We start from the raw sequence: 24,917 nt of genomic DNA on the forward strand, positions 1-24,917 counted from the left end.
TTAGAGATTGCAAATGTAAAGCTGCTCTGTTTCAGTCTCATGATGGAAACGCATCAGTTGGAAAGTGTTTAACACTACCAGAGGTTTTTTCCTTTAAGAATCAACATGTTGCGTATTCTTCTGCATATATTAAGGTGCAAACTACCCCTTCACCACCTGCTAGTTCCAAAGTTCGGCTAGGAGTAATACTGGGTTCCACATTAGGAACTCTGTTCTTTATGATCACCTTGACTAGCATTTACATAGTGTATTTGAGAAGACGTGAAGAAGAGGAAGATGAGGAAATCATCGAACAATTACAAGGGATGCCAACTAGGTTCACTTTCGAAGAGCTACGACTGGCCACTGAAAACTTTTCCAAAAAACTCGGAGAAGGTGGATTCGGTACTGTGTTTGACGGATGGTGGGGGGATAAGAGAATAGCAGTGAAACGTTTGGATAACGTTGGACATGGAAATAAGGATTTCTTGGCAGAGGTCGAGACTATCGGCAGTATACATCATATCAATTTGGTGAGGCTGATCGGTTTCTGTGCTGACAAGTTGAATAGACTTTTAGTTTATGAGTACATGTGTAACGGATCATTGGATCAGTGGATCTACTGTAAAGATGGGAGAGTTCCATTGGATTGGACCAACAGGTTCAAAATAATAACCGATATAGCCAAGGGTTTATGTTATCTTCATGAGGAATGCAGACAAAAAATTATACATTTTGATATCAAGCCAGAAAATATTCTTTTAGATGAAAAATTGAATGCTAAAGTTTCTGACTTTGGGTTATCCAAGCTTATTGATAGAGATATTAGCACAGTAATGACTAAAATGCGGGGCACTCCTGGATATTTGGCACCTGAATGGCTGACAGCAATGGTCACTGAGAAGGTTGATGTTTACAGTTTTGGTGTGGTTGTAATGGAGATTATATCTGGAAGAAGAAACCTTGATTATTCTCAGGCTGAAGAAACTCGCCATTTGATTAAACTACTAGAAGAAAAATCTGAGAGCAATGCATTATTAGATTTGATTGACAAAAATCTTGGTGATGTTGAATTATACAAAAAAGATATTGTGAATGTGATGGAGCTTGCAATGTGGTGCTTGCAATGGGATAGTACTCGAAGGCCTTCCATGTTAATAGTTGTTAAGGTTTTAGAGGGGGTGATGGAGGTTGAAACATCATTGGATTATAATTTTGTTTCTTCAATTCCAATGATTGAGAATCTACCTAGCGTAGTGGATCAGTCAGCTCCCTTTCCAGCTTCAGTGTTGTCAGGCCCTCGTTGAAATTCAGTGTTCATTTATTCTAAGCATTCTGACTCCAAGCTGAAAGAGTTCTTGGAGCAACCTTTGAAATCCAGTGGTGAAAAGTGTGTTTCGGTAGTATTTAATTATAAGATTGTTATCTATTTGTGAATGTAAGTTTGAAGGTGTTACTATTGTAATGTATGGATGATTTTATGCATATATGTTTGAAGGTATTATTATTGTTATTATTATTTTATTTCTAATTCTTGACCGAAGCTGTCAAGTTATTATTATTGTAAAAAAAGCCACAAAGCCCTTTCCGTTTACTGAAATAGTTAATACAATGAAACTAGACAAGTGAGACAAAGAAATCCTTAACTCAGTATCAACCCAAATACCCTATATAAGAATCTAGTACCAAGATGAGTAAACATCTAAAATATAAACGCAGCAAACCGTAGGACACTTTTAGAACATCACAAGAACATTTAGAAAATTTATACAAGAACTAAATCAGCACACTTTTAACTGCAATATGCGTGGTTCTGAAACTCGGAATCGGGGTTTTGACCATAGAATCGAAATTGGATGAATCGGCCGGAATTGGAAAAATCGGATCGGAAACTCATACTTTTTTGGCAGTAGCTTGTTTTGTAGCCAAAAAATAATTTATTATAAAAACATGTTAAGATAAAATATTAAACTCAAAATATCCACTAATTACATAATGTAATACAAGTCTTACAAATAAAACACACCCTCCCTACCGCTGCTCGGACAGGAAGCATCCCATCACATAAAACAGCGGCACAAGACTGGTCCCGAGAGTTTGGTTAACGGAGGTGAATGAAGAGGAGATGAGAAAAATGGGAGAATTAAAGGTCTGCTTTTCTACCGATAATAGCTGTATTTTGTTATCTGTTTTTAATTTTTGCATATTAGGAAACCAACAGTTTTTATGTATCTAATATCAAACGAATAAAAGAGGCTCGGTTCTTACGGGATGGAATTTTATGGTACGTGAATTCATAAATTAATTTAATTTATTAGGAATTTATATTTATGGGTATGTTTATGTTTATGTTTATGTTTATGAAAGTGTGTTGAAATAAATATTTAGTTATACTTTTAAATAGTTATGAAAAATCTTTTTTTTTCTTATAAAATATACGTTATCAACACAATTTTAAATTTTTAAAAAAAAATTGAAACAAAATTTTGAAATTTTTTTTAAAAAAAATTAATTTTTTTTTTTTAAAATTAATTTTTTTTTTCTTTTAAAAATTAATTTTTTTTTTACATATATCTATTTATAGAATTTTAAAGTGGTCCTAGTTAGCTATTAGTTTTGAAAACTGCTAGAGATCTTCTAAACGTGGTCCTGGTCAAAGGTCTAAAAATGATTCCAGTCAAATTAGTTAAAGTTATTAAAGTGGACGTTAAAGTGGAGGTTGAAGTGAAAGTTAAAATTGTTATTGGGGAACAAATAGAAATTAAAAGTTTTTATGTTGACAGGATTCGTTGAATTAGTTTACAGAATTGAGTATTGAAGTTTACCGAATTCGCTTCATTAGTTTACAGGATTATTGAAAATATCTGGGGAATTTTTGGGGGACTGGAGTTGGGGACTATTAGCTGCTTCTATTAAGTTAGTACATTAAAGAATAGAGAAGAGAAATACATTAGAAAATTTGGAAATCATTTCTCAAGGGTTACACCTTACTGTCTTGGAAGACTTATATCTCGACCTGACGACAAAATGCGAGGATGACTTCTTGCTATTGAAGACTTCTCTCGTGCTCATGGAGATAGTTTGCTCTATTAAGGCATTGGATATTCCATGACAAACGACATGGAATCAGGTATTATGTTCCGCACTTCTGATTTATATTTTGGGTTCCTTTGGCATAGGACGGTCCTTAGGTTAAGGTGGGAAACTGTTTCTCCTTCTCCGGAGTGTAAGTGTTTGACCCCTAAATGAGATGTAATTGTTTGATCTCTATATAAGATGTAATTGTTTGACTTTTATGATTCTCCAACAGTATATACATACAGTTGTTAATAACATATTTGTTCAAAATTGCCATAATATCAATCAACAAATTTGAAGTTACATTTATTGGCAACGAATTATCAAGAAGAATTGTACTTATAAAAAAATACATGCATTATGCAACATAGTAGTACTAATGAATTTAATTTCAACAGCATTTAATATTGTGCTCTATGACATGACATTTGACACTGAAAAACATTCCATTATAGTGACATCTCATTACCTCTTTGCAAGGCAACAACGACATTTTAATATAATTCAAATTATTCAAGGAATATTTGTAAGACAACAGCGACATTTTAATATAATTCAAATTATTCAAGAAATATTTGCAAGGCAACAGCGACTATTGATAGTCTCTTTTTAAACTACTAGTCTTTGTTTAAACTATTATTCTCTGTTTGAACTACTAGTCTCTGTTTTCAACATCAACTAAGTTTTTTTCTAACAAGAAAAATAAAATCTTCAAATTAACCCCAATTTAGAATTTCGGAGAGATCTTAATTTTCTTATAAGTTTTTGAATTAATTAATTTCTCTAAAATTCGACATTCTCATTCATAAATAACAGTAACAAATATTTCTTCTATTTATTCTGATAAAATAATAAATAAAATCAAACAACCTCAAATGTTCATAATTTATAGCCACTTCAATTATCCTTCCTTTTATTGATTGTAGTTTTCTGATATATTTTATGAGAAAAAAATATATATATGTAAAAAAATAATTATAGGTATGAAACAAATAATTAACTAAAATTAAGAATGAGAAGTCAATATTTGTTGCTCTACTGTCAATTAATGGACAATGATATCTCCATATTATGTCTAATTTACAGCCCTAAATTGTGCTTAAACCTGTGTTTTAAAGCCTATTAGTGTGGACTTTTTACTTATATTTCGATGAAATGTGGTACTGTTATGATTTGTTTGGTATTTTGCAGAAAAAAAGGATGAAAAACTGGATCTGACTACTTTTCATACGGCCCGTATGACATACCCTACGGGCCGTACAGGATCTGCCCAACCACACAGAAGGTTCCACAACAGAGGCACGAAGTCTCCAAGACAAAGCACAGGCATACGGACCGTACGACGCTAAATTGGAAAATCCAGCTGGAATCTGAAATCAGCTGAAATCAAGGAGGCCGAAAAGGAAGGCTCTGCAGACGCGATCTGGGGCATTAAATGAGAGAATTACACACCAAAAAAGGGGGATTCACCACTGGAACTTGGACAAGCTTCCTTGGAGCAAAAGACAAGAGGAGGAGAAGAGGAAGAGAAGTGATAAACACGAGTTTGCAACGGATCTTTGGATTTCTCCACTGTTTTGTCATGAACTCTTTTATTTTCTGTTATTTGTGTTATCTTGTGAACATGAGTAGCTAATTTACTTTGTTTCTAGGGTTAAGATGTAGTTTCTAGTTTTGTTTTGTTTGCATGCTACTTGGATTTTGTGTTGAATGCTTTGTTTTTACTTTGTTGAGTAGTATTTTGATTGCTTTATTTGTGGTTGCTTGAATTGATTAGTCATCCCGTTAGATGAATGCGCACATCTAAGTGTTAGGAGCCAAGTCTATGACATTTAATCCAACCGAATAAAATATATGAAGTAGGGTGAAACCAAGGAGTACCCGAAAGGTGAAACTTTCCTTGAGGCGAAAGTCCTTAGATACTTTTAGTAAACCAACAAGTAACTTGGATAAATTAGGCCAAAATGTGAAAGTTGAGGTTTAACGCATCTAAGAGGGAAGTATTTGAGTCCGGTAATCGGGTACTAGGCCAAAATGCAAAAGTTGAGGTTAGGTATCCAGATCTGGTCGATAGAAACCCTAAACATTAGCACCAACACAGAAAACGGTAGCTGCAGCATTTACTCGGGGTGCCCTACGGGCCGTACGGGAGTCCGTACAGGCCGTATGCCTCGGGGCTGAACAGAAATGAAATCTGAACCCTGGAAACGCCTTTTTATTAATTGAAAATAACTTTAATCCTCTTTTATTGCTTTTTTTAACTTGTCATAAATCAGTAGAATTATTAGAATTAAATCAAACCAATTTCTCTCACTTCTAGAATCTCAAGTGATTTTATGATAAGTCCGGTCATTTTCTTCCGTCCCTGTGGATCGATACCTGAGCATACTCATCGATAGGATAGTGCACTTGCTATCTGATTTGACAGAGTATAACAAAGGTTTAAGAGGTATAGCTTGCTATACCGAAACTTTGTTAGCATATATTCTGTGCGAACAGACAACTTTTATTGAGTAAAAGTTTCTTAACTAATTAATAATATGATTTTATGTAAGTTAATTTATAAACAGAAGCATCACTTAAATTTTGATTTGTGGTAGCAACCTTTCTACTTTTAGTTTTTATTTTAAATAAAATTGTCACCGAACAAGAAAAGAGAATTGGAGAAGGCATTGGAAATCTTGATTTGCTTGATGTTTCGCTTAGTATATCTGAACCATTCATATTTTTAATTTCCTTACCATCCATATAATCAATCATTTGGATGATTATTGAGTCAATTAGGTAGTGCTATATATCGAATTATCATTGGCTTCGGTAATAGCAATGGAGATAGGCACCAACCTTCAAAACAAAAAAATATATAATAGAAATTGCACGGTCCAAAATGCATCGTTCTTGAACGGTCCCAAATAAAAATAGAGGTTGTGGAATTAGATATGGGCAATACCATTTCTATTGCTACAGAACTAAACAAATTATGCTACCCCAAATGGCGCCTCTGACTTCTTCCCTTGCCTTCGTTGCAGTACTTCTCTTGTGTTTTTCTTTCTCTGTTAATCCACAACCTTATAACTATCCCACCGCAAGCGCTCCGGCATCATGGACCAACTCACCATCTCTCCTACACAACTTTACTTATGATGGTGGTGAAATTGTTCGTTCCGTCCTCCTCCAGCTAAACTCAACTCAAGGCATGTCATTTGCTACTGGGTTTTATTGTTTCCCACCCTGTAAGAGCTTTTTTCTCTCCATATACATCGTATATGCATCTAACCATGATGAAGGGTATGCGAGCTACTACCCTCCACAAGTCATCTGGTCTGCAAATCGAGCCCGACCTGTCAGTGAAAATGCCACACTTCAACTGACATCTAAAGATGGTCTAACCCTTCATGACAATGATGGTACTCAAGTTTGGTCCACTAGCGGGTTGAATATACCCGTGGATGGTATTAGCATCACAGAATCTGGTAATCTAGTGCTCTTTGATAAAAATAATTTCACAATCTGGCAATCTTTTGACCACCCAACTGATTGTCTTGTAATGGGGCAAACGCTGGATTTAGGCATGAAAATCATTGCCAATTCCTCTAGCACCGATTTGGCTGAAAGCCAGCTTTATCTCACCCTCCTTGATGATGGTTTGTATGGATTTGTCAATTTTGATCCCCCGCTGATGTATTACTTTAGTTTGTTTGAAAATTATTACTATCCAAATAGAACAAAGGACGAGTCTATTTTTATAGAGTTTATGAATGGCAGCCTAACTATGTTCCACTGGTCTTCAGAATTCTATGTGCCAAATGTAATTTTTACATTTCCACCTGCTAAATCAATACAGTACATGAGATTAGAGTCTGATGGACACTTAAGACTCTATGAATTTGATGAATATTCAATATGGACTATGGTGGCTGATTTGTTCCATATAGATAACTGTGATTACCCAACAGTCTGTGGGAACTATGGAATTTGCAAAAATAATGGACATTGCTTCTGCCCTGCAGGAACCTTGGGAAAGTATTTCCAGCCAGTTGATAACCAGCAACCAGAACTTGGTTGCTATACAATTACTAATATAACTTGTCAAGATGTAAACAATCACCTTCTGTTAGACCTTAACAATGTATCCTATTTTGATAATGTTGACAATGTTGTATTGAACACAACTGACAAGGAGAGTTGCAAAAAGGCTTGTCTTCGAGATTGCAAATGTAAAGCTGCTCTGTTTCAATCTCATGATGGAAACGCATCAATTGGAAAGTGTTTAACACTACCAGAGGTTTTTTCCTTTAAGAATCAACATGTTGCGTATTCTTCTACATATATTAAGGTGCAAACTACCCCTTCACCACCTGCTAGTTCCAAAGTTCGGCTAGGAGTAATACTAGGTTCCACATTAGGAACTTTGTTCTTTATGATCACCTTGACTGGCATTTACATAGTGTGTTTGAGAAGGCGTGAAGAAGAGGAAGATGAGGAAATCATCGAACAATTACAAGGGATGCCAACTAGGTTCACTTTCGAAGAGCTACGATTGGCCACTGAAAACTTTTCCAAAAAACTCGGAGAAGGTGGATTCGGTACTGTGTTTGACGGATGGTGGGGGGATAAGAGAATAGCAGTGAAACGTTTGGATAATGTCGGACATGGAAATAAGGATTTCTTGGCAGAGGTCGAGACTATTGGCAGTATCCATCATATCAATCTGGTGAGGCTGATCGGTTTCTGTGCTGACAAGTTGAATAGGCTTTTAGTTTATGAGTACATGTGTAACGGGTCATTGGATCAGTGGATCTACTGTAAAGATGGGAGAGTTCCATTAGATTGGACCAATAGGTTCAAAATAATAACCGACATAGCCAAGGGTTTATGTTATCTTCATGAGGAATGTAGACAAAAAATTGTACATTTTGATATCAAGCCAGAAAATATTCTTTTAGATGAAAAATTGAATGCTAAAGTTTCTGACTTTGGGTTATCCAAGCTTATTGATAGGGATATTAGCACAGTAATGACTAAAATGCGGGGCACTCCTGGATATTTGGCACCTGAATGGCTGACAGCAATGGTCACTGAGAAGGTTGATGTTTACAGTTTTGGTGTGGTTGTAATGGAGATTATATCTGGAAGAAGAAACCTTGATTATTCCCAAGCTGAAGAGACTCGCCATCTGATTAAACTACTAGAAGAAAAATATGAGAGCAATGCATTATCAGATTTGATTGACAAAAATCTTGGTGATGTTGAATTATACAAAAAAGATATTGTGAATGTGATGGAGCTTGCAATGTGGTGCTTGCAATGGGATAGTACCCGAAGGCCTTCCATGTTAATAGTTGTTAAGGTTTTAGAGGGAGTGATGGAGGTTGAAACATCATTGAATTATAATTTTGTTTCTTCAATTCCAATGATTGCGAATCTACCTAGCGTAGTGGATCAGTCAGCTCCCTTTCCAGCTTCAGTGTTGTCAGGCCCTCGTTGAAATTTAGTTTTCATCTATTCTAAGCATTCTGACTCCAAGCTGAAAGAGTCCTTGGAGCAACCTTTGAAATCCAGTGGTGAAAAGTGTATTTCGGTAGTATTTAATTATAAGATTGTTATCTATTTGTGAATGTAAGTTTGAAGGTGTTACTATTGTAATGTATGGATGATTTTATGTATGTATGTTTGAATGTATTATTATTGTTATGTTTTTTTTTTTGCTAATTCTTGACCGAAGCTGTCAAGTTATTATTATTATTGTTATACCAATCTTTTTTATTGTCTGGAAAAGAAATCCCCCCCCCCCCCCCTCCCTAGTAGTTTTTTTTGAATTTATATGTCAAAATAAAACTACTATATATAATCTACATTATTTTTTCTAAATGCAATAAAAAAAATTCGTTTTATTTTTATATGAATCAATAAGTTGAAAATCAACATCCATAATTTATTAATATTAATATATTTTTGTAAACTTTTGATACCAATCAAAACAAAGTTGAAAGTCGTCATTTTTATATATGCATAGAAAAAATAATATAAATCAAATCTAACTATTTTATTTTGTTATTTGTGTTTTAAATTTTAAGTTATTAATGTATAAAAAGTAGAGACATGATAAAGGTACAAAAAATGAAGATTTTTGAACCCTCCTATTAAAAAAATAATTAAATAATAATACAATAATACTTACTAATTATTATTTCATAATAAGGCTTTTGCTTGTAAACATATTATCCAATCACCAAAAAAATCAATTAAAAACGAAATTATAAAATTGATAATTACAAAGTTTTTATTTTCTTGAAATAAAATACAAATATGTATTTTTTCTATAATTTTGTTATATTGAAAATTATTTTTATTTATCAAATATTCTGAATTTACTTTTATATAACAAAAAAATATTATAAATTCAATTGTAATTAAAAATAAGTTAACTTAATTGTAGCAAAATTTAAAAACTGAAATTGAGAGGAGTCAACCGAAAAACATAAACTTGAAAAAAAAATAGAAGAAAGAACACAAGCGCTTCCTCATGGGAAGAAAAAAAATTAGGTCCAATTTGATATTTGTTTTCCCACCAATTTACTTAGATTTGGAAACAAATGGAAATCAAAAAGACAATCACATCTCATACAAACTACCAAATTAAATCCCAATTAGTTCAAAATCCCACCCATTCCCACGGTAGCTTTAACATCCGAACGAGGCCTAATAGAGACTAAATATTAGATGAATATAAATACAAATAAAATATATATATATATATATATATATATATATAGAGTTAGGCTGGGGTGCTATGGATAGCATATTGGCCTCTATGCTACGGCTCAATATTCGAGTTTTCAAAATCCAAACGGTCGATCCGAACCGTTCATCTTATTCTCCATATTAATATCTGCTTGGAGACCAAATTTTATAATTTTATGAATTTTTTTACTATTTATTAAGCCACTTTGAAAATCGCTAATCCAACGGTTTTACTGTTTTGTGCAGCCACCGTTGGATCAACAATTTTGTAAAATACTTAATAAATAGTAAAAAAATTCAGAAAAATGTAAAATTTGGTCTCCAAGCAGATATTAATATGGAGAATAAGATGAACGGTTCGGATCGACCGTTTGGATTTTGAAAACTCAAATATTGAGCCGTAGCATAGAGGCCACTATGCTATCCATAGCACCCCAGCCTAACTCTATATATATATATATATATATTTCAAAAGAATTATCACATATTTTACTAAAAAAAATATGTGTATTATATCTATATATTAATTTCATAACAAGGTTTTTAGTTTAAAAAAAGCTATATATCAACTAATTAATAAGAACATAAACCACTAATTACTAACAAATCATAAGTTAAAATGTATCAAAATTTATAGATCTCAATAAAAAAAATTATGTATAATTAAATAATTAGACTAAAGTCCATTGAATAAGACATTGTTTATTAGACCTAATTTACCACAGTACTGGTGTTATGTGAGTTAATAATTGCTATTGGAAAAGAAATATATCAATTGAGTTGTAAATCAGTGTTACTCAGTAATAGTATCATTAGCTAGAGGTGTTAGCTAAAAAAAATTAAAAAATCATTAGCTAGGAGTGAACAAATTTTGACCTGTGGCCTGGTCCAATTGTGAGAGTTCATATCCTCTGAGGTAACAGTATTCTTATTTAGATCCGGGCCATTTTGATCAGAATCTGGACCAATCTGGTCCAAAGTTGAATACACGGCCCCTTTAATATTTGTGCTGATTCTAATCTGGTCTTAAGTATTATAATTTGTGCTGATATCCTAATCTGGTCATGAGTATTATGTTAATATGAATTCCAATTGTGAATAACTAGCTTCTTGCTATTATCCTGCTGTTTGTTTATTTATTATATTTCTTGAAAGTTTATTTCTTTTTTAAAATTTTATAATGTTATTACATTTCATAGACCCGGCTTAATTTGTTTAGGAGCATACTTAAATTTAGTTGTTAGTTAAGTGGGTCTTTAACCGACTATTTTGTTGAATTGCAAATCTTTAGTATACATGTCAAGAACTGTAGCTCTCTACTTGTACTATACATGGATTGTGTGTGTGAATTTTTGTGTATATGTATAGAGTAGAACTAGGGTGTTCTTAAGTTCACCAAGCTCCTTGGTGAACTCAAGTTTAAAACCCGTCAAATCAGCTTGAAATGATGAATCCTAACCGTTGAAACCTGCCTACCTTATGAGTGATGCGTCTATATGTGAAAATTTTAAACATTTAAATTAATTTAGTATAAAGTCAATAGGTCAAAATTAGAAGGTTAATAAATTAGCTTTAATGCATTCATTTTTTGAACGTTTTTTGACCGCCTGACTTTATTCTAAATTAATTCGAATGCTTAAAATTTTCATATGTAGACGCATCACTCGTAAGATAGGTGGGTTTCAACGGTTTAGATTCGTCATTTAAAGCCGATTTGACGGGTTTTAGACTTGAGTTCACCAAGGAGGCTTTGTGAACTTAAGAGAGGTAAAAGAGAAAAATGGAGGTGGAAGAGAAATGGAGAAAGAGAAAAGAAATAAAGGTTGTTAGAAATAGTAGTTATAGTTATAATTAAAATAGAAAGTTAGTTGGGGGATGAAATGGGAGATGGATAGGTGGGGAAAATTATAATTACCCTTTTTTAATTTATAATCTCTTGTGGTCACAAGTGGAACTAGAAAATCTCAATAGATAGAAGACTAAAAATTAAAATACATAAATTATAATTAGTGAAATTTGAATCCAAACTCTCCATAATCACTACATAAACTCTTACTACTAAACTATAAGTGAACATATGATAATTTGTGAAGGAGACTATAAAATATTTCAAAAAAATGAATTTAACTAAATTTTAATACATATAACTAAAATTTTAAAATTATAGAGGTGTCTTAGTCACCTTTTGAATGACTTTAGATCGGCCCCTACTTGTAGTCTTGCTTGTGCTTGTCTGCTGTAATTAAGGAATATTATTGCCTATATTTGTGGTTTCCATGTTAGTGAACTGTAGCAAAAAAACCTTGAGAGAAATCTGCAGAAAGAGCACGTTACTTAATTGGAACCCGCCTACCTTATGAGTGATGTATTTACATGTGAAAATTTTAACGGTTCGAATCGACCGTTAGAATTTTGAAAAGTCGAAATCCAAGGCGTTGCATGGAGGGGCTCTATGCTATGCATAGCATGCTAGCATATTCCTATATATAAAGAAAATCGTTGTTTATCTTGTTCTCCATATTAATATTTGTTTGGGGAATTTCAAAATTTATATATTCCCATATATAAAGAAAAATTTCAAAATTCCAACGGTCGATCCAAACCATTTATCTTGTTCTCCATATTAATATGTGTTTGGGGACCAAATTTTACATTTTTTGGAATTTTTTTACTATTTCTTTAGATTTATTGAAAATCGCTGTTTTTTTATGGTCCAGATTTGCTGAAAACAGCGATTTTCAATAAATATAAAGAAATAGTAAAAAAATTCAAAAAATGTAAAATTTGGTCCCCAAACACATATTAATATGGAGAACAAGATGAACGGTTTGGATCGACCGTTAGAATTTTGAAAAGTCGAAATCCAAGGCGTTGCATGGAGGGGCTCTATGCTATGCATAGCATGCTATCATATTCCTATATATATATATATATATATATATATATCATTCTCAATAAAAAATATTTGTTTTTCTTATGTCTTTGTATATTTTGTGTGCTAATTATATGCAGCTATGGCCATAATCTTGGTCCAAATGCGTTAATATGTGACTAGGGGCGAAATTAGGATTTAAGTACAGGGAACCAAAAATTATTTTAGTTAAGGAAAATCTGATATATATAGTTAGGTGTGGCAACAAGTTCGGTTCAGCTTGAACTCGTCATGAGTTGGTTTGTCCGAGCTACGAGCGAGCTGATTTTAGGGGTTCGAGCTGAAATTTAAGCTTGAAATCGTTACTAGCTAAATCGAGCTAGCTTGCAAGCTGGCTTGTTGGGTTTGACTAAATCTTGTTTCAAAAAAAAAAAAAATTATACAAACTTTTTGGATCAGATTGAACTTAGTTGTTTTTACAAATTTTACAAATAATTTTTAAAAACAATTATTAAGTTTTAATATACAGTATAAGTTGCACCCAAATTCATAAAAATTCACAAATTAATGTCTAGTCGAGCTAGCTCGCAAACTAGCGAGCGAGTTAGATCCCAGGTTGAACTCGTTAATTTTGAACGCACCGAGCAAGTAACGAGCAAGTTAGGCCCTAGCTCGATCTAATAACGATCGTATTAGATCGAGCTGTTAACGAGCGAGTCAGCTACGAATCGCGATCAAGCCACAAGTTGCTTTGCCAGCTCTAATATAGTTGAAAACGTTTATCTGGATTTGTTTTATAATTAAGTGATCCGGCAGAACTTTGTGATATTACTCTTGATCAACATTCATCGCATCTAAAATAGCTTCAAATCCGCTAATCATAACAAGCATAGTGACGAGAGAATTTCGTTTGAGGCGATTCTGGGGGAGATTTTGACTCCAGCGAAATCTCGTGAAAATCAATTGGCATTATTTTTGTTTCGGTAAATATCTTTTCTGAAACCATTTGCTTCCTTTCTACTGTTTTCTAAATCAATTCTTATTAATTTTAATTCCGATTAATAAAATTTAATTAAAAGTAATCTCTATGATTCTATTGAATTGTCAATCAATGGAACTTCAAAAATTATTAGTAATGATCATAGCCTAAATATTCACTTCTGTTCACATTAAAAGTAATCTCTACGGTACGGTACGATCCATGTGTCAATTATGTACTGTGATTCACGTATCTTGTCCTGTGATCGCAGTCTTTGACAAAAATGACACGGCACAATACGGAAATAGTTGTAGTCATGACACAACACGAAAGTCCGAAAAGCTGAAAATGTTTGTGTGTGTGTGTGGGTGGGTGGGTGGGGTGGGGGGGGGAGAATAAAAAAAGTATTATCCATTATTCAAAGAGCTGAGAATGGGCCTAAAAAGGTAATGGAGCTTAGTCATATATGATTAAGCCTTTATCATGTTTTAAACTAGATCTACGGCCTACTTACTGCAGATCAGAAAGGTCCCTTTTTATTCCAGCAGTGACACTTAATTTAGAGAATGACAAGTTTACAAATTCCACAGGCCCAATTGTTGCTCCGAATCTGTATTCTCTTTTGACTCGAGTCATTAATACAGTTATACAGACAAGTCTGGCCATGATTCCAGCTTGTACAATTATATACAATCAGATTCATAAAATTATGAAGTTCAATTTAACAGAAAAAATAAGAATATACATAATTTGATTCTACTTTGTATAATTTCTTCATAGTAATGTTAATTTACATGTGCTAGTGTTAGATCTCTACAAGCCGAGTTTATAATCATTTAGAATTTTCATCAAACACCTCTCATGTGCTTACATATCATGTATAGTCTTACCCAATTGTATAAAGATGATTTTCACCATCTCTCTCTTTCACTTGAATCAAGATCATGAAATGTAAAAAAGTCTCACCCAATTGGTATACATGATAATTTCTCATTGGTGAATCATTATAAAAAAATAAAAAATCCAAAAGGGTTCTTAAATAGGTGGAGTTTTAAAGAGTCCATCCATCCAAGAATTTAATTTGTTCTCTCATCCTCTTTTTTTTCCAGATTTTTTCCATTTCCATTTTAACACGTCCATATATAAAACATAAGAGTAGAAAGTTAGTGCATTAAAATCCAAGCAACCAAGCACACAAAATTAAGTAGAAACATTCATGAAATATCCAATATCTATATGCTACTGTGCATATACATGCCAAAAGCATTCAAGCATGTTAGATGCACATCCAATAGTAAAATAGGTAAAATAATTCAAACCACATGCAAGTTGGAATAAATGGCACATGATAGGAGAAATTAATAAGTGATGAACCAACCAGCAGAAACAAGTTGCATATGAAGCAGTAAATTAGTAAAATACAAGCATAATAATTGGTATGACTTTACCTTAATTTTTACTCAAAAATAAAGCATGATAGTTTATCTTTAAAGAGTAGAAAATCAGTACATTAAAATCCAAGCAACCATGCACATAGGAGTAGAAACATTCATGAAATATCCATGCCAAAAGCATTTAGCATGTCAGATGCACATCCTATAGTAAAATAGGCAAAATTCAAACCAGATGTAGGTTGAAATAAGTGGCAATATTGGATAGGAGAAATAAGTACTGATCCAACAAATTAAACAAACCTAACTTTTACTAAAAATAACAATAAAATATAATCACAATTACCTCCAATAACTTGTACTAAAAAAAAAAAGTTTTAAAATGAGAGTTTTCCTCTTTCTTAAAGAGAACAAACTTAGTACATTAAAATCCAAGTAACCAAGCAAATAGAAGTAAAAACATTCATGAAATACCCATATATCATATTTAATTAGGTGCTACGACATGCATAGGACAGGAGAAATAAGTGATCATGACCCAACAAATTAAACCAACCAACCAGAAACAAGTGGCATGAAATTTATGAAGCAGTAAATTAGTAAAATAAAAGCAACAATTAATTGACATTAAAATAAAACCTATCTAGAAATAGCATATGACAGCTTGACTCTTTAGTCAAATTGAATATTTCAGCAGTCCTAAATCTGACAACTATATGTCCCTCTTAATTCAAAATAATAGAATGCCACATTGTTCAAATAAAAAAAACAAAAAAAAAAAACAAACAATGCCACATTGTCATTTAACTGCTTTAGAATATATAATAGTTTCTCTGTAGCACTTTGTCTATGGTAAATTATGTTGCAAGTAGATTCATAAAAATAATTAACTTCATTTTTTTATTAAAAATAAAATATTGGACTATGACATTTCAGTATTTTCATTATAAGTCTAAATGAGATGAGGATTAAATTTTCAATTCAACTGGATAACATCAATTAGATTTTATCATTTTAAAGATATGATTTCTCACATAAAAAATATAATATTGATTTTATATTAAGCCAATGCTATATATAACAAGTACTGATATCATCAAACACGTGATCAACAAAAATAGTGAGAAATTAGTTACACAGTTATTATTTGTTGAAATTTGTCTCAACAAATATATGACATACTGAAAATCAATATATACAGCTAGCTGTTACTGTTGATGTTTTTGGTACAGTGAATCCGGAATTAAATCCAAACTCCAAACTATAGTATCATGTTATATATCATATTCCAATGTACGCACATACGCTTTGACCAAGCCACCCAAGTAGAAAATATTTGCAATTCAGAATATTTTACAATGATGACAATTAATGCCAAATTTTGTATTTTAAGTGTTTGACATAATTTTTAAAATCAAGCATGCTCATTGTTTAAAATATTTGATCAATTGGTCCAATAAATTAAATTCCCAATTCTTATAATTTCTGATATCATTATAGTAATTATCATAAAGTAATTAATGGGTGCTTATAATTTCTGATATCTTATTCGAAAAATACAGTAAATTGGTGCTAATATATACTAGGAATTGGGGGTGGAACGGTTTAATTTGTATCAGATCAAATTCGGTCTAATATTAAGTCAAAGTCATCCAATTTGTATCAATATCCGTGTGACCAATTTTAAGATTCGTACATATTAATTGTACAAAGATCTTGATACGAATTAAATGGCTTCTATCAGACATCATACTGAATTTAATCTAATGACCATCAGAGTCTCACTCCATCATACTAATGTACATAGATTAGCCTCATTACTAATTGAGAGGCTATGGTAATTATATACATATTGCATAGAGGCTTGAACTATGGACTCATATTTTGTTTCTAAAGTTCAAACAATCGATCTGAACTGTTTAACATAATTTGATATGAAAATATACTTGTAAATCAAATTGTACATTTTTTTTATTTAATTTTACTATTTTCCAAATAAGTAGATTTAGTTGATTTGAAAATTTTGAAGCATTCAAAAACAGTATTTATATCTATCTAAAGAAAAGTACAAAAATTACAGTATATTCATATAAAAATTATATTAAACGGTTCAGATTTACTATGTAAACTTTTGAAATAGATATATAAATCAGCAATGAGTCTGATTCGTAACATGGTAACATGCATCTATCTTGCTAATTAATTTGCTATAAGCCTATAGATAGAATTAGTGTAATACAAGTACCACCTATTGACCTTATTAATGGCGAATCCTGTCAATCCCTTAACTTCCAACCACCTCTCCCCCTCTCCTCTCCTCTTATTCGCTTTCTAGATTCCCCATGCGACTATAAGTCGTACATTACCCTCCCCGGCGATTTAGATTCCCTGTTACAAGTTTACTGTAATAATATCTCTCTTATAGCCTCTGACACGCGGGTCCAAGGGAGCTTCAATATCTTCCAAGTTTTCCCGGAACAGTTGTAACTGACTCGCAACACGACTATAACAGAGTGTCGGTAACTGAAGATCAGTGCTCATTGGGAATGAGGAAAAGAGAAAATTGCGTTCGGCCAACTCTTTAGTCTTTACAGTTCAAACGTCAGATCAACTCCATAGATACTCTGTCCAATTTTAAATACTTTTAAATATAGGGAGAATTTCATATACACTCTTCAAAAATTATGAAATTAAGTATTATATCTTCTATAATTTATAATCATATTTATCCTTTTAAATTTTAAAACTCACAAAACTATTTAATTTATCTTTTCTGTTAAAAATCATTTTATCCTTTATTAAATAAACAAAAAATATTGTATTTAGTGTAGAAAAAATGTTCGGTCTTCTAATTGACGGTTTGTGAGGATAAATATTTTTTTTCTTTTTTAAAACATTTATAGAAGTTGTGAAGTCGTGAGAAGAAATCGAACTCTCGACTTTTGAATAACCAACAGTCATATGACTTTTTTCCAGCCAATTGTACTACCTCTTCTTTCGTAAGAACAATTACTTAATTTCTCTGCTTGTGACTCATACACTGTAGTATTATATGCAAACTTCTTCTATGTGTGTCATAAGTAGAAAAAGTTAACAATTTGCTTACACAAACTAACAAATTCGAAGACTAAACACTTCTCTTGTGCAAACTACATACTTTCTATCTTTTAATTAAGGAAAAATGAGTTCTAATTGAAAAAACAATAAATTAGATAAATTTATTAATTTTAAAATTGAGAAGGATAAAGATAATATCATGAATTTTATTAGAAAAATTACATAATTTCAAGTTTTTTGAAAGGTATGCACGAAATTGCCCTTATAAATATAATAACTGTTCCATCAGACGTTGACCATTTAGATCTATTTTAAAATGCTACTGTGCTTCTACAGTTGGAGATGATCCCACCATGATGTTGCTCCTCACGACAAGTTACGCCTCCATACCATCCAAACCGCCTCGGGTCGGGATTCAAACAATTCAAGCGACCGAGGCACAAGCTTACACGCACACGCACTTCTCGTGACCCTACCGAGACTCCGAGAGAGTATAGTCACCGAAATAATGGCACAGAAAGTGGGACCCGTTTTTATCCATGTTTAGTTGAGATATTCTTGCGCCAGGTTTATTCAAATATCTGTGAAGCCAGTGCCCTCCCCGCAGTTTGTGCTTTCTACCAAACTAATTTAATGTTTCTCTCTGAAATAGACCCGGTTTAGGAATTTTATTTACACAAACTAAGTAGGGCTGCGGAATACTGTGAATCGTGCAAATTAAAAAACAGGTGAAGGTAACAAAGAGAGATCTGATACAAATGTAAAAAATTCTGTTATTTTCTAAAATTTATATAACAAAATTAATTATCGGAAATACTATTTATATTATATTTATATTATAGGCTATTGGCGCTAAGAAGTTACTTTGTTTAAATTTTTGTCGGCATGCACCAAAAGAAAAACAAATCAATGGACTAACTTTCGTTATTCATCCGTCCTTTGAATGCCTATTGTATGTAACTGAAATAATATACAAAACATATTTATAGTCTAAATTTGCTAATTTAAGCACACATTAAAAAAATTACATTATTTGATTTTGATGACCATATCGTCATTGAATCTCTTCTCTAATATCATATATCTATTAGCTCTTTACAATATATCATGCATATATTCTTTAACTCTTGAAATCATTTCATATTTACCCATAAATTTAAATTTAAATAATTATTATTCTCCCTTTAACAAAATTAGTTTTCTCTAATTATTTTTTACATCTTCATGACAATAATTTTTGATAAACCAAGAAATTAAATGAGGATATAAATTATTTTTTAGAAGATGAGGTAAAAAAATAGAAAAACATTGTTTCTTTCACAAAAAAAAGGATAATTACGTCATTTTAATTGTAAAATATTTCAAAAAATTGATGAATAAGTATGAAATGAAGTATTGAAAGAATGATATTAACTCTTAAAATTTAGATGTAGACTCTAGAGGTTAATATTATGTATCTCACATCTTGTCTAGTAATTAATTATTATGGCCATAATTTAGATTTTTTTTTTTATGAACTTTACAACTATCAGCTCCCAACATATTAACTCATTTGTCTGTCGAACAGTCAAGACAGTGTATTGTGATTAAATATTAGACACACAAAGCAAATATTTTGTAATTTTATCATCCAATAATAACTTGTATAGTTAATTTGTTGAACATATAAAACACAAGTATCATCCTTTAATTTTAACTTATAATATGTTAAACTAATTTTGTTTTTCTTGAGTCCCATTCAAAATTTGATTTTTGTCCATTCACATATATTAGCAAAATCAGAATTAGAAGACAAGAATCTAATAGTACTTAATTTAAATAAATTGAGGAATTATATTAAACCCAATATCAAGATCATCTCTAATATTCTTAACAAAGACTTGTAAAGCTTTCCTACGTATTAACTTGTAGACCACTACCACCTAAAATAATTGTAGAAAACATGCCATATGCAAACATAAACATTTCCACGTGTCAAGCATCCGGACCCACTGTACCATGATCTCCCATCGTCCCTCTCTTTTAAATGACCTCCCTCTTCTCTGTCCTTTCCTTCACCCCTAAGTTTCATCATATATAATCTCCTCTCTCTCCAAAACCCTCACCAACACAACATCTATCTATCAATCCACACCAACAAAAGTGAATCCAACAGCTCCAAAACAGCATTTACAACATGGTCTTCTTTTGCTTCTTGGTGGATCAAACAAAGAAAATGAGGAGCAGCAAGCCGGTGGCCGGTATATGCTCCCGGTGCGGAGGATGCGCCAGCGTGGCAGACATGGAGACAGCCACCAGGTTTTGTTACGTGCCCGTGCACCGGCGCGTTTGGCGTGCCATCGTGTGCACCTTTTGTGGCGCCCTCCTTAAATCATACCGTTGAGATATGTACATGATCATTCTACCGATTTAGCACTTGTGCTCAGAGCAACCGGTATTTCTTTCCAGCTCGATTGTTTGGTTGGTGCCTCTCTAGAGGTTGAATATATCTTTCAGCATATAGTAAATAGATATATATCTTGTCTGCGGGATACTTTCTCCGGCGAGGATATTGCGAAAACCATCGGCTAATTGTACTTGATCTATTGGTATTATTAATTTTTATCATTCCTTTTTTTTAGCATGGTAAATTGAAATTTACAAGATATCATTCGATGTAGTGATGCAAAATCCTTGTAAGAGTTCGCCTCTCTGATTTTTGTTATTTTGTTGTTTATATTTCTTTTCTTTTTTGGGTACTAATCTAAAACTAAAGTTTGAATGTTTTTTTTAAGAAAGTTGCTTGGGCGCCAAATCTATAAATGGTATTGTAATAACTTCTAGTGGAATCATGCAAGGCATCATAATTGTCTTTTTAGTTTTCATTTCTTAGAAAAATGCCAAAAAAAAAAACATATTTCAGTCACTTATCCAATAAGGAGAGTTTAATTTAAATGGAAAAGGAATATATATATATATATATATATAGAGGTTGGCTAAGATCAAAGTGGTAGTTCCTGAGCTTTGGTGCTACCAATTCGTTTTTCAATTTTCAAAGTTCAAAACGTCGATCCGAACCGTTCAAGTTGTTCTCCATATTAAATTGTGCTTGGAGACCAAATTTTACATTTTTCTGAATTTTTTTACTATTTATTAAGACACTTTGAAAATAGCTGATCCAACGGTGGCTTAACAAAACAGTAAAATTAGAAGCCACCGTTGGATCAGCTGTTTTCAAAGTGGCTTAATAAATAGTAAAAAAATTCAGAAAAATGTAAAATTTTGTGTCCAAGCACAATTTAATATGGATAACAACTTGAACGGTTCGGATTGACGTTTTAAACTTTAAAAATTAAAATACCAATTGATAGCACCAAAGCTCAGGAACTACCACTTTAATCTTAGCCAACCTCTATATATATATATATATATATTCTTTTCTCTTAAAACTGTTGAGTGAGTTTTTTGTAAGTTATTAAAAAAATTAATGGCGTAGAAAAGCGTAAATGCATTGAAGTACTGCTGCTACAAGGCCATTTGTTATAAGCTTATTTATTTTATTTTATTAGAGAGAAAAATGAAGGTTTAATTTTCCAAATTCCAATATCACTAAATTAAAAGGCTGGTTGTTATTATTAGCTTTTTTTATTTTAATGTGTGGTAGTTTCTAAACTACACTTCCATCCCATAAGTATAAATGAAAATTTAAGCACGCCTTTAAGTATAAATTTATTACGCTAATTAGCTAGGTGAGGCCTAGATATATATATATATTACATGATCGCCCATCTAACAACGACCAAAACATAATAAATATTTTACATTTATGAAATTTCTAGAAGAGGCACGAAGACCGAGACAATAAAAACTGTCTGGTAAATACAAAACAGACACATGACAATGTCTTGCATCATAATAAATACACATTAAATTTGAAAGAGAGATTGGGGTCATGCATGTTTGCCGACTCTATCTCTAGCCTGTTGTTGGTGAACAAGTACATGAAATTTAATTGCACCATTAAAATTTGAATTAGTAGGGGGTAAAAATTTTAACAAAACAGTTTTTGGCTTCATATCTATCCAGTGTATAAATCATATACAAAGCTATTTTAATTGTCTCTGTGTGCTGCATGAAGTTAAAACTGCTCCGTTAAATATATGCTCTATCCAAGTTATAAGAAAAATCTGGATGATATAGACAAAGCTATTTTGACGTCACGCAGCGCACAAGTCATATATATTTTTTTTTATCATGTGAAGCCAAAATAATATCTTGACAATATCTTTACCGCAAAAAATTATTGCATACAATTAGCAGTTTGTTTAGCTCAAAACAAATCATGTAATTAACACTCCATATTAATTGTCTCTAAAGTCTAAACCATTATTAAATTTAAGCAAGTACTGTATAATTCATTACATACTATTATTAGCAGTTAATTTGTTTGTTTAGTTCAAAACAAATCATATAATTAACACGCTATATTAATTCTCTAAAGTCTAAACCATTACTAAATTTGAGCAAGTACTATATAATTCAAAATTGTCAATGCACAAACATAAAGCAGCACACCAGCTAATATACTATTTCAGAAAATGACGTGCAACTGTAAGAGGGTGCAAGGATATAATCGTCATTATATTATATAAGTCTTTATCAAGAAAACAGGAATGGCGATAGCATGCGTTCATACGCGCACACAATCATGCAATCCCAGTGTTTTTTTTTTTTTTTGTTTTTTTTATTTACTTATTTTAAGAATGCAATCCCAGTGTCAAGATTTGCGTTTAGAATCTTCGTACAATTCAATGCATATCTACAACCTCATTGACATCATATTAGCATCTACATCCCTAAAACTCAAAAGAATTTCTAAATAACTGTTAACTATTTTTTAAAAATTATGGTCTTCAAAGTTTCCTACTCTTACATCACTGAAACTCATTTTAGAGTTTCTATTAAGCCACATCAGCAACAAATTAAAAATGAGAAACAATTTGAGCCAATCATTTGGCCAACATAGAGTTTATAAACAGTTTTTTAATAAGAAACTTTTCGGCATAGTTTCTAAATAATAAATTCTCCTACATCCCTGAAACTGGATTAGAAACTATCACGTCAGATTAGAAACTCTAATAATTTCAAGGATGTAGATGCTCTTAGTTTCTATTTATAGTACTCTGAAGTACAATTTTGATGTGCATGAGTCCACTTCAAATGCTAACAGCATTCATACTACGAACAAAAAAAAATTGTACATTTAGAATATCATGCAAAGTGGACCTAACAACTATTTAGTTGTACTAGAAGAATTTAGTTATACACGGCATACAAATTGCAAAATCTTCTTTTTTTTTAGTACAGATAATATCAATGTTTTAAAATACGGTTTTGTTCATGCATGCGAAAGGTCACTGCATGCTACATATGCAGCATGCAGCTGCATAAGCATATTTGTATGCGGAAGTACATATGCAATTTTACTATGCTTTGTTAAAGAAATATAGATAAAATAAAACTAATTTATATCTAAAGACTTGTTTAGTCTAGCGATTTGTGCTCTTTACCATATTATAAATATTACAGATTCTAATTTTCTTCACCGCAAAATAACTTTTAGGCTTTTTTCAAGTCTTCATGAACTGTATATGTGCCCGTATATTCAAAACCACATAAACTTGACTGCATGAGATTCTGTATGTAGAAAACCACCGCATAAGCATATGTGGCCGCATATACGGTCCATGCGGCAGCATTTTAAAACACTGGAGAATATACTTAGTTGGGTCACAATCAGTTTATTTAATGGAGTGGTTAGTAGTTGAATAAATAGATGGTTTTCAGCTCTGAAATGAACAAGCAACTAACAACAATTATTAGTTTGGAAATGAACGTAGCATCAGTTTGGAAATATGACTACATGTTTAGTCAATAAATGTATCATGAGGAACCAGTTTAACTGACACAGGATTACTTATCTGCATGTTTTAATACATAGAGAAGGTTTAATTATGAGTTTAACAACCTCAGGTTCAATCATGAACAGGCAACTCACAACAATCATGAGATTATATCTCAAAACTGTACATGTATATTCGAGTTTGGATATGTGCCTACATGTTTCCATATAGAAGTCAATAAATGTATCATGCAGATATGGTTTAACCAACTCAATGATCATGTATTATCTGCATGTTTTCATACAGAGAGCAGGTTTAATGCTTTGAGCTGCTCTCCAATGTCAGGAAATCATTTTACTGTTACAAATACTGGACCGTCCAAATTCAAAGGGGGAATTTCATGTATACCCCTTAAAATTTTCAAATTTATGTATTTCCCCCTCTAAAGTTCATAATATTATATTTACTCTTCTAAATTTCAAAAACTCACTAATTTACCAATTTTATTGTCTTTTCCTATAAACTCATTTTAAATTTATAAAATACCCATTTTACTTTTATTAAAAAAGTAAAAAAAAAAATGTAGTGTATATAAGAAAAATGTCTGTCTAGCTTTCTAATTGGTCAGTTCCAAAGGGAAATAGTTTATTTTTCTACTTCTTAGGCATACACAAGTGTATGCCTAAATCACCGTGTATACGTCAGAAGTAGAGATATTAATCATTTGCCCACGGAAACCAATTAATTAGAAGACTAACATTTTTCTTAAATAGGCTACACTTTTTTTTACTTTTTTAATAAAGTATAAAATGGGTTTTTATAAATTTAAATTGAGTTTTAATTAAAAAAAATGGCAATAAAATGGGTACATTTGCGAGTTTCAAATTTAAGAGTAAATATGATATTATTAACTTTAGAGGTGCAAATACATAATT

The 24,917-nt window shown here is 31.9% G+C and overlaps 2 protein-coding genes and 1 pseudogene across 3 annotated transcripts; all 3 read left to right on the plus strand.

The window, feature by feature from the left end:
• The first annotated feature begins 137 nt into the window (after nucleotides 1-137).
• On the plus strand, nucleotides 138-8,765 carry LOC144553342 (G-type lectin S-receptor-like serine/threonine-protein kinase SD2-5 pseudogene; annotated as a pseudogene). The gene is made up of 2 exons (XR_013511359.1): nucleotides 138-1,477; nucleotides 8,689-8,765. The product of XR_013511359.1 is annotated as a G-type lectin S-receptor-like serine/threonine-protein kinase SD2-5 pseudogene (transcript).
• LOC144553341 (G-type lectin S-receptor-like serine/threonine-protein kinase SD2-5) lies at nucleotides 6,029-8,765 on the plus strand. The gene has a single exon (XM_078301459.1). The coding sequence runs from the start codon at nucleotides 6,038-6,040 to the stop codon at nucleotides 8,543-8,545; it is 2,508 nt and encodes an 835-aa protein (XP_078157585.1). The 5' UTR covers nucleotides 6,029-6,037; the 3' UTR covers nucleotides 8,546-8,765.
• Nucleotides 8,766-20,173: 11,408 nt separating this feature from the next.
• LOC144552679 (uncharacterized) lies at nucleotides 20,174-20,955 on the plus strand. Its single transcript, XM_078300672.1, has one exon. It carries the CDS (start codon nucleotides 20,277-20,279, stop codon nucleotides 20,481-20,483), a length of 207 nt encoding a protein of 68 aa, XP_078156798.1. The 5' UTR covers nucleotides 20,174-20,276; the 3' UTR covers nucleotides 20,484-20,955.
• Nucleotides 20,956-24,917: the final 3,962 nt, after the last annotated feature.

The sequence above is a fragment of the Carex rostrata genome, chromosome 4 (assembly GCF_964058835.1).
Source record: "Carex rostrata chromosome 4, lpCarRost1.2, whole genome shotgun sequence".
Lineage (NCBI taxonomy): Eukaryota > Viridiplantae > Streptophyta > Magnoliopsida > Poales > Cyperaceae > Carex > Carex rostrata.

What these genes read in the sequence shown, in the direction of transcription:
- LOC144552679 (XM_078300672.1), top strand. Translation starts at nt 20,277, where the DNA reads ATGGTCTTCTTTTGCTTCTTGGTGGATCAAACAAAGAAAATGAGGAGC.
- LOC144553341 (XM_078301459.1), top strand. Translation starts at nt 6,038, where the DNA reads ATGCTACCCCAAATGGCGCCTCTGACTTCTTCCCTTGCCTTCGTTGCA.